General features: G+C 41.6%; 1 protein-coding gene across 3 annotated transcripts in view; it reads right to left on the minus strand.

Moving 5' to 3' along the window:
- taok3a (TAO kinase 3a) overlaps positions 1-10877 on the minus strand; it is a 62517-nt gene that overhangs the window by 2177 nt on the left and 49463 nt on the right. For all 3 annotated transcript variants that reach the window (XM_080043522.1, XM_080043524.1, XM_080043523.1), the window contains 6 exons: positions 8488-8724; positions 7237-7365; positions 5677-5880; positions 4526-4765; positions 3302-3514; positions 2638-2820 (listed from right to left, as the gene is read on the minus strand). In XM_080043522.1, the coding sequence (XP_079899648.1) occupies positions 2638-2820; positions 3302-3514; positions 4526-4765; positions 5677-5880; positions 7237-7365; positions 8488-8724 (1206 nt within the window). The remainder of the gene's footprint in view (positions 1-2637; positions 2821-3301; positions 3515-4525; positions 4766-5676; positions 5881-7236; positions 7366-8487; positions 8725-10877) is intronic.

A 10877-nucleotide genomic window follows, 5' to 3' on the forward strand; every position in this document is an offset into this window, starting at 1 on the left:
ACAGTGTGTGTGTGTGTGTGTCGGAGACGATTCCTGTTTCTCCGACCTAAAATTCCACTTATAAGAATAATGTTAAAAAGGTTTAAGATGTCAGGCTATCCAGTTTAGTGTGTTCATTATTTTACAGTCCTAAAGGAGAACAAGTAAAAACACCTTTAGCTATGAATCTTGATGGCATCGTAGGGACTTCAATGTGTTACAAAATCTCTTCGTTCTCTCGTTCTTAAGGAGCAGTTTTGGGATAGAACTGAATTTCTTTTAGGTCCAATAATGGATATCTGTTGTTGGTATTTGTCTGATGTAGACACAAGCAAAAGAAAAACATTGCAGTATGATGCATTTCAATACACCAGAGCCCAAAACTGCAGCTTCCAGACGTTACAATGTAACCTTTACTAATACTGTATTATACTACTATGAAACTTGAATATGCATTGATTTTTATTGTTATATGTGTAATAATCAGGTTGGGTCGTGGCAGTAGCCGTATCACTGTATCGTCGCATCAACACTGCACACACATCCACAGGTGCAGACAGACAAAGCACTGCATGGCGCACTACGGCAATCCAGCCAACTACTGAGCATGCACAGAAAACTCCAGACTTTGACCATGAACCGAACCCGAGGACAATAGTGCTGCGAAAAACCATGACATCATCCCCTGTGCCAGGGTGCAGATGCGGACACAGCCAGTAGATGGCGAGAGAGCACTGCAGCTTACTCAGACACGACTGGACCCAACAGAACTGGATCATGGCGGCATTTCAAACTGCTCTCTTTCTCTCTCTTTGTTGTCGGAGTGCTGTCTACTAGACTGTAACGATGACGTCTTCGGTCACTTTAGAAAGGAACCGTTATAACCTGATCATATAGCATTGGTTTACATGGCAGGTTCCCGAATTGTCATAAGGTGTCACCAAATTAGGGGACATAGATTGATAAAAATTGATAGATTGAACGTGCAACAACTATTTTACATTGATGTGAGTTTAGCATATCTAAGGGGGCACATCTTTAAGCAATTTAGATTCGACATATACAACTACTTATTAGGAAATAACTATAATAATAAACTGTGCATTGACAATAACCTGGCGAACGACTTCATACAAACTTGCACTACATATTTATTGCTCCACCTGAGCCAATACAATTCTAACAAGAACAATTTGCACTAAATATACAGTCTATATTATGGTGTTTTATTGCTTTTACAGTGTCTTATCTTTTATGTTATGTGTATTTTTTTGCAGAGAAGTTGCAATTCTATTCTATTCACTTTTATAAGCTAAACTGTATTAATTGTGTCTTATTGTTAATAGACATGAAATGTTGTATAAGACAATGATGCTGTCATGTGTAGATTTTGTGTGGGAGGAAAACAGTTGTGTGCTGCCTGCAGGTATATATGCCACTGTCATCACCGCCTGTGGTGAGGAAAATCTGTGTGTGTGTGTGTGTGTGTGTGTGTGTGTCTGTGCGTGCGTGCGTGCGTGTGTGTGTGTGTGTGTGTGTGTGAGCTTATGACTGTCTGTCTGTCTGTCTGGCCTGCCTTTCATCCCGCACTGCCTGCTGAGGCAGATGTAAATGTGTATAATGACCTGTTTGCCTGAGCATCAAGGCATGCCTGACTGTTTGTATATGCATTTATTAACGTTTGGGTTTTGTCTACACGCTTGCATGAACCAGATCTGTAAAAGGTATGTAATAGACTTGGCTAGGTTTAGCCCAAAAGATTATGTATTTACTTTTACTTAATTTCATTTTTTACAATTTGTTTCAACCAGCCATGGTAGCTATCAGGCCCGCCGACACATACGGCCGGGCCCCTGAAAACCAATGGGCCCCCCTTACTCATACTTTACTTGTATCAATGCGTGTGTGTGCGCTCATCCCTAAATAAACACATGAATGTATTTTTAGATAAACTAACTATCTTATCAACCAGGATCGTGCAGCGAGAGTTTGGGGAGCAGTAGCTCAAGTGAGAAAAATGACTCTTTTGTGATTATTATACTGTATATGTTTTTAAAAATAGTAGCACATTTCTGACTTACTTACAAATTTATTGTAATACCCTTAAACTCACGCAATTGCTTGATATTCAACAGATTTTTACAAGATAACATTGGTTTTCTTGAGTATTCACTAAGTTTATCACAGGAGCAGGCAACAACAAAGGACACTATCACAGATAGTGGAGGGTAGCTGTGATAGTGGAGGGTAGCGGAGGAGGAGACATTGGCATTTTACCCAAGTTACAATATTTAAAATGTTTGTTTTGTTATGGTTGTGCAACTTTTAAATGGTTATAGTGAATATTTCTGTTAAAAATAATGTTAGGCTCAGTTAGGTTCTTGGCCTCTGAAGACCATGGGCCCCCCAAGGGCTGGGCCCTAGAAAGCTTTCCCACTTTCTACCCCTTATGGGCGGCCCTGGTAGCCATGACAAATGATGTACTTCTAAGAAAGAACGTTACTTAATTGTTTTAGGTAATTCATTCCTTCTATTGTGCATGTTAAGAAACACTTGTGTGTCATTGATCAACAACACCTGCACAAAAACGTAAGTAAAAACCCCCAAAAAACATAATATAAGGCTTCTTTAAAACGACAAGTGTTTCCATCAGTGCACCTTTTGTTCCAGGTGAGCCCGGCGCAGCGACACCTTCTGCTCCAGCTTGTGCAGCTCTCTCTCGTGCTGCGCCTCAGTCTGCATCTTGATCTTGCTCTGGTACGCGTTGAGCAGCTCCATCTCCTGCTGCAGCTGCTGCCTCAGGGCCTGGCACTCTGCTTCCTGGGCCTCGTCCAGACGCAGCTGACACACACAGCCAGGGACACACACAGGGCACAGGGGGGGATAAAGGGACAGGGACGGACAAAGAGAGAGAGAAGGAGAGATGGGTGGATTTGGGGGGAAGATCGGGGGACATTGATAAGACGCACAGAAGAAAGAGAGAGAGAGAGGGGGACGAGAGACAACAGGACATGGAAAGACAGTGATGATGGAGTGGAGTAGAAGAAGACAAACAAGGAGGAGAAAAATACAAAAACATAAGTAACAGGTGGGGGAAAAAATGGCCTCATTCTCCTTCAAAAAACTTATTTTTTTATATCTTCAAATTAGTCATCCTGCATTTAAAACAACACATTTTCTACACCCAGAGTGAGGTTTAAATGTTGTGTAACACAGTGTAGTAACCCACACACACAAAAAAAAAACACGAGTGGGAAAGCATGAGCTTGGTCCACGAAAACACTAAAAATAGCAGTGATGACGTTGCCGGGTCTCCACTCACCGCCTGTGAGGCCATCATCTCGTTGATGCTCTGCTCGTATTGCTCGGCCAGGATGGCCAGCTTGCGTGTCTGTTCATCCTTCAGAGCCTTCAGCACTGTCTTGTGCTCAGCCTTGGGCGTCACCTCCATCTGGTGGTGGCGCAGGGCCTTGTACTGCTTGGTCTGCACCTTACACGTGTCCTGGAACTGCTTTTTGATCTGCAGCTCCAAAGCCTGGTGGAGGGGACAGAGACGGGCAGACAAACAATGAGAAAAGATTGAGACAGTTCAACTTTTACTGTCTTGAATTGTATTTATTTTAATGTTATTGTTGTTAACTCTGCCTTTAGTCAAGCCTTCTGAATTTCTGGGTAAAGGTTAAAGGTGAAAAGTGTAATATCAGTTCATGTTGGCGTCCTCTTGTGGTGAAAGTTCCAGATTGCAGCGCTCGTACAATTTACAGAAGCTACAGTGGCCTTCAAGGACAAGAAGCTAGTTACTTCCGATGGCATCATCCACCACTGCCTCAAGTCTTTCCACAATATAAAGTGATGAGGTGAAGATATATTTAGTTATTTATTCTATAGTACTTCTTCGTGTTCCAATAGGTGCATTTCCCCAGGGCACCCACTATATATAAAACTTGTAATGCCCTTCAGTCAGTCTATTATGTGCTAATGTAGAAACAACATGGCTGTGTGCCCTGCCCTTTCCTCGATATAAAACGGTCATTCGAAAGTTATAAAAAAATAAAACTGTTATTTTCAAGCAATGATACACAAATTTAAACAAACTTTTAAATAGTATATTCCATTTCTACCAAGTCTGTTCTGACACCTATTCCCTTTACACACTGCACCTTTAAAATTAACCTGGGTTCTAGTCTTTGTTATCTTCAAATGCAAATTATACTGACATTCAGAAATGACACATTTTGTATTTTTTTTTCACCATTTCTTTCAAAATCAATGTGTTACATCCATCTTGCATCATTTTTATATCAAAATCGGCCCAAAACATAAAAGATGTTGCTCATGGCTTGCGCCATCTTTGCGTAGGCTCCAATTTGTCTTTACAAAAGCCCCCCCAAAAAATGGAAAAAAATGGAGCTGGAAACCAAAAAAATGTGAAAAGGTCTACCATCAGCCCTGCATTCCAAGCACCTGTCCTCATCACAATAATCACCACATCTAGAAAATCCTGAATTTATAAAAACAAATCTTTGCCGTGTCTGTGTGGACTCACTTTGAGGTTCTTGGGCTGCTGCCGGAGCTCTAGAACGTGTTTGCGGTGGAGTTCGCGCTCTCGTCGGTTGTTGTATTCGATCTGGTTCTCTAACTCTGTCTGGTGCTGCAGGCGGATCAGGTCCATCCGAAGCTTCTGGAGGGTCTTCAGCTGCCGGTGCTCCAGCTCCTGCATGGACTCATCATGGCGAATCAGCATGGCGTGCTCCATCTCTTTCTGGGTCTTCTTCTTGTTTAGCTCCTAGGAGAGGGGAGAGGGCATGGATGACTTTCGCTAGATGCATTGTTCGTTTAGCTACATTTTCTGATAACATTCACATTTTTGCATGTAAAAAATTAACCCCATTCCCTTTCTTTTGAAACAATATCCTCTTTTCTATTAACCACAACATCCTAAAACGTGACACAGTTTTGTATATTTTCTTAAGACTTTCTCCGGATTAACACAACAGATTTTAAGATTACGACATTGCTGCCTTGCTTTGCAGTTTGCTAATCGTCTTATAGTTAATAGAAAAACACCTCCCAGATCTAAAGAACAATGGAGGTAATTATTAAGGACATACTGCTGTTTACTGAGAAAAATACCTAGGTTTTATAACCAGGTTGAACCTTTTCACACCGACAACAATAACAACAACTGATAAACAGGGGTGTACTTCAATTCAAACTCTGGAACTGGATGTAAAGGTGCATCTCAAAACATTTGAAAGTTTTAAAAAATTTAAACAACATGGAACAGTTAATGTTTCACACAAAGTGAAATATTTCAAGCCTTCCCTTTGTTTCAATTTTGATGATTACGGCTTGCAGCTCACGAAAATCCAAAATCTAGTATCTCAAAATATTAGAATACTCCCTTTTTTCGATTGGTCTTATTTAATATTAGAATATTTTCAGATCTAGAATTTTTGATTTCCATGTGTGACTAGTATTCATCAAAATTAAAACGAAGAATGTGTTATACTTTATGTGTAATGGATCTAGAACATTAGTAAGTTTCACTTATTTAATTAAATTACATTAAAACAATTAAGATTTTTTTTTAAATATTCAAATATTGTTGTTTGATAAACAACCAAGTGTTTTAATAATGTATGTCTTATTTAATCAAACTTGACTTTTTATTTTTAAGTTGTACGTCATCCACACCTCTCGGATCTGTTCCTGCTCCGAGTCGTGCCTCTTGACCATGACTTTGCGCTTGAAGCCGCGGCAGTTCCTGTCGTAGAAAACCCTCTGCTGGGACAGAACGCCGGCCTCCTCCTCCGCCTGGGAATGCTGCATGTTCTCTTTGTGCTTAGACAGACGCTCCTGCTTCTCCTTCTTGGGTGTGCTGTGGTCCTCGTTCATCTCCTGACAGGTCAAACAAGCAGAGCCATTGAGGAGGTATGTGAGGAGATTGTTTTTGAAAAGTACAGGACAAAGAATAGCCAGGAGGTAACTATTGATTGATTTTAAACTGTGATTGGCAGGTTTATCTGACATTGTGGTTGGACTTAATTATCTGTTATTTGAAGGAATAATTCACCCATATGGAACCAGCGTTCTATCATCATAAATCGCTATTATAATATAATGAATGAGGTTTATCTTCCCTCAGTCTTCCCTTGGCCCATCTGTCCTGTTCAAATGTTTGCACATTTATACTACATAGGATCTCAGAGTTCAATACACCTTCATAGTTCCAGTCTTTAAGTTTCATTTCTCCTTACATATGCTGGTGTAAAATTTGGTATTAAATACAGTGGCTGGTACATTTCAAAACTATCCATTATGGTCTATTAAGTTTTTATTAAGTTAAGATATTACTCTAAACCAGTGGATATGTGAAAAGCAAATATGGTCTTAACAAGTAGAAAATCCAATCTACAGCATATTTGACATATGCATGGTTTTAATGTCAAAATGAAAGAAAAGCCTCCATAAATACTGCCTAAATAAAAAATAGTGTTCCCCCTATCAAGTGTTTGTAGTGACAGCATACAGCAAACTCAAAATGACCTCCCTACAGATGAGAGAAAAACGTTTTCAGCCAAATCTCTCCCTGCACATTATGAGTTCTCTTTCTCTTTCATGGGCTTTAAAGGTAATCTACAACTCCAGCTAATGCACTTAACACATGAGCCTGATCCGCCTTCTCTGTGGTGCCTAATTCCGCTATAGCCCTCAGTTGGTGGGAAATATCTCTCCCTGCAGCAACGCTCTCTTTTAACTGTGCTGACCTAATTTTGGTCACTTATCTTGTGACTGAAAGCACAGTGTATCACAGTCCCAGCCCACAGGAGCATTCGCTGGACCCAGTTCCAAGGTTTGTGGAGGCACACAAATTCACACTGAGCATATGGATTTGTTGTTGTCCTTGTTTGTGTGCGTGTATACGTGTGTAGGAACATAGTGAGTAGGATGAGTGACTCAACCCAACTTCCAAAAGATCACTCTGGAGGTTTTGAATATGCATGCATTTGTGGAGGAGGGCTGATTCAACAGTAAGCAGCATACAGGACCATGTGTCACACACACACACACACACACACACACACACACACACACACACACACACACACACACACACACACACACACACACACACACACACACACACACACACACACACACACACACACACACACACACACACACACACACACACACACACGAGAGAGGCGTTCAAAGGACATCGGTGGAATAGGATAAAATAAACCAACACACCTCCTTAATCTTCTCCTTGCAGAGTTTATATTGCTTCTTTTGATTATCCAGAAAGGTGGTCAGCTCCTTCTTCTGCTGGGCAACGATCTGCTGCTGGAACTTCTTCTCATCCGTCAACGTCGTCTTGGTCTGGAGTGGGGGGCATGAAACAAGAGGGGCAAGGGGCTGTTAGCTTAGCATGGAGGGCATGCACTGAATACAGGGTACAAGCTCACCAATAAACAGTGAACACATTAAGTCATATAATAACTAAGATTGCACAATACCACCTAATATCTACAGTTTATCAGATTGGCCTTAATAATGATTTCACAGTCTCTGATCCTAGCTTGTCTAATGTGAGGAATGTAATTGTTTCAAGTGTTCTCATCAAACCAAATATTTTTAGTTTTTGGACTGACATCTGAAGATTTCACTTTGAGCTTGTGGAACCCATATAGACATGCATTTCTGAACCAAATTTGAATGGACAATAAATTAATTTATAATGTACAATGGAATTAATTTGTAGTTGCAGCCCTTCATTTCATGTAAGCTCACTTTTGATCGTTTTGTCATATACAGTATGTAATATACTGTAGTATGACTAGTTTAAGACATTTGGACAGTTGAATTAAATTTTTATATTGTTGGCTTTTCTAGCTAATGTCTGTTTAATTGCTGAAAAAAAAATTCAGACCAAAGTCATCCTGTTTATGTTTTATGATGTGAGCCAATATCTTTTGGTTAAGGATATGTCACTCATGTTACATTGAGTGTGTATGTTGCTGTTTAGCAGAGCACGCTGCTCTACTGTATACGAACAGATAGACTATCTCTCTGGCTGGTCTGGCACGCTGTGTGCTAATCACAAAGATATGCAGCTTGTTTTTTTCAGAGCGTGACATTCTGTGACCCACTTCTGCCCTTGTGTTTCATCTTATGTATCATTGGGTGGCAGCAGTGCCTAAAGTCCTAACCAAAATGTACAATCCATGACTCAGGTTGAAGCTTCCTGGTTTCAAAATAAAAGGAAATTTGAACAGAAGGAATCTTTCAGTATTTAGAGAACCCATAAACTTCCCCATCATGTTCTCTCTCGTCTTTCCAAAGCAGACCTAACCCCCCCCCAGCCAACTGTTGCACGGTACATGTAAGTCAGTGAGATCATCTGTGAAATAACTTAGGGGTTACTGTACTAATGCGAGGCACTCATGCCTTTCCACTCATGTCCTGTAACTGCCCCAAACCAAGCCCTCACACAATCCCCACCTCCTTGTCAGTGTGCACGGCGTGGCGCTTGGCCAGCTTCTCCAGCTCGATGTAGGCGTTGTTGGCCTGCGTCTCCACCTCCTTCTGCAGCTTGAGCCGGTGCTCGTCCATCTCGGCCTTCAGCTTGTTCTCCAGGGCGATCAGCTGCTTCTGGTGCTGCCGCCGCATGCGCTTGTAGCCCGACATCTGCTCCCGCAACTCACTGTCCTGCTCATGGTCGTGGATCTGCTTGGTCACCTGTTGGGGAAGAGAGAAGTTAGGATAATGTGAGCATTGTGTTAAGGGATTTTTGACTGGAAAGCAAAGTATTTAACAAATACACACAGAACCAAAAGGGTATAAGGAGGATATAGGGTTTGTATCCAAACAGCAACACTTCAAAAAGGTGGAGTTAGCGATTCTGGAGGATGCTTGTTGTCAAAATGACTTTATAGTCAAAATCAGTGAATATCTCCGCCTGATCCATTGCTGACTCCACCTTTAACAAGTCATCTGTCTTTTGTCCTGTCGTAGGTCATCTTCTCCAACAAGAACTGATAACAGAATGAATTAATTACTGTAAAGAATTGCAGTTCAACTGCTGCAATCAGTCAACCTCACTTGTCAGTTTCATTTAAGACAAGAACGAAGAGTGATGGGAAAAGAAGAGCTCAAAGAAATACTTTGAAATCCCCATAGATGAAGTATCCATTGGAGCCCAACAAAAGCTCTTTCATCTGACCATCGCACATACACATCGCACATACACAGTCGCTGCATAGATCAGGCAACTGCAAAGCATTCGACATGTGTTTGAATCAGATGGAAAGAAAAACTAAAACTATACAAACAATAGTAACTAGCTACATAATTCAATGTAAACGTACTGACATGTCTTCACAACAATGTAATACAAAATTAAAATGAAAATAAGCAAAATCTGCCCGCGACACACCGACCTGAGAGAAAGGGTTCTCCACGTCTAGGTAGTACTCGCTCCGCATCTTCTCATAGCTTCTACCTGAACTCCTCAGGCCAAACATGATGGCGACTTTAGCCAAGTGAACCAGCATCCAGGAACCTTGTGCAGCATCCAATGCCCGACAGAACCCCTGAGCTCCGATGCCCACCCTGAGACCCAACCCTTTACTGGAAGACGACCCCCCCCACCCTCCTAGCTCCCTCACCCTGGGCACGCAGCAGCCACCAAGGCAGGCGTGTGAACTGTGAATGAGGCAGGCCGGCCGCACGGGCCAACAAGAGCACAGAGCGGCTCTTTAGTGGGGCTAACGCTAAGCGGCGGACAGCAGGTGGGTCACATGAATACCTCATTGAGAAAGAGTGAGAGAAGTTGGCTGGGGGGGGGGGTGTCAGAGAGGAGAAAAGCAGTGATATAAGGGGAGGGGGGAGGTGAGTTAAAAAGAGAGATAAAAAAAATGTAAATGATAAGCAGTAAAATAAGAGAATTTAGATGGAATAAGGGGGTCAGGGGTTGATGTTGAGGTAGATGAATGTTTGAATGTTGAGCCCTTCCCACCCCTCCATAATCTGTTATGAATCAATACCCCACTGTAACAGCAGCTTTCAATCCTTCTAACTGGCCTCGCTGCCACCCTGCCACAAAGGGCCAAGTCACGTCATGTGTCACAGTCTCTTTCACACAAAGCTCAGGGGGCTGGAAAGGAGATCATATTTTCGGGGAACCAGAGCGGCATGCAGGCTAAAGGTGATTGTTTCAGCGAGATCAGCTGAAATTGAACAGCTTAGTTATTTTGCCTATTTTGCAGTTCAAGGGGGTTTGTTGTGAATCAATTCTATGTTGTGCTTAAAGGATGTGATTGGGTGTTTGTGAAGGCTGAGGTGACTGATTTGTGTAATAACAAATAAGTAAGGCAAGAAACAAATGGTCTTCTTGAATTTTCACAAGAAGCGTATATATATAGAACAGTATATGTTCTTGTGTGCTGTCATTTTTTTCCCTTAGTACATTGAGAAATGTACATTTAAAGCCCAAACTGCATGGCTCTTTGCGAGGTGCAAGATAGATTAAGAAGAAATGGCTGTGCTTTGAATGTAGCTACAGATATAGTAACATATGGTGAAGTCATCTGGCCAAAGAGGAAGCTAAAAGCCTCTATAGACCTTTGTTTATTACCCTGTTTTCCTGAAGATGTACAACTGTGGGAGGCTCTGTGTTCTGATGTATGTTTGAGCCTCAAAAGGGATGTTAATGCAGAAGAAGCACATCTAGTTCAACCACAACCTCTGACACTAACCTGTGAAATAAATTGTTTAATATGTTCGCCTCTATATAACTTTAAAGCAGATACAAACGAGGCATGTAGCTGTGAGTTATATACTGTAGGCTTTAACTGTCAACAATCAAAGCTGACTGACGGGGAAGGTGCATG

The sequence above is a fragment of the Ammodytes marinus genome, assembly GCF_949987685.1.
Source record: "Ammodytes marinus genome assembly, chromosome: 2".
Classification (NCBI taxonomy): domain Eukaryota; kingdom Metazoa; phylum Chordata; class Actinopteri; order Uranoscopiformes; family Ammodytidae; genus Ammodytes; species Ammodytes marinus.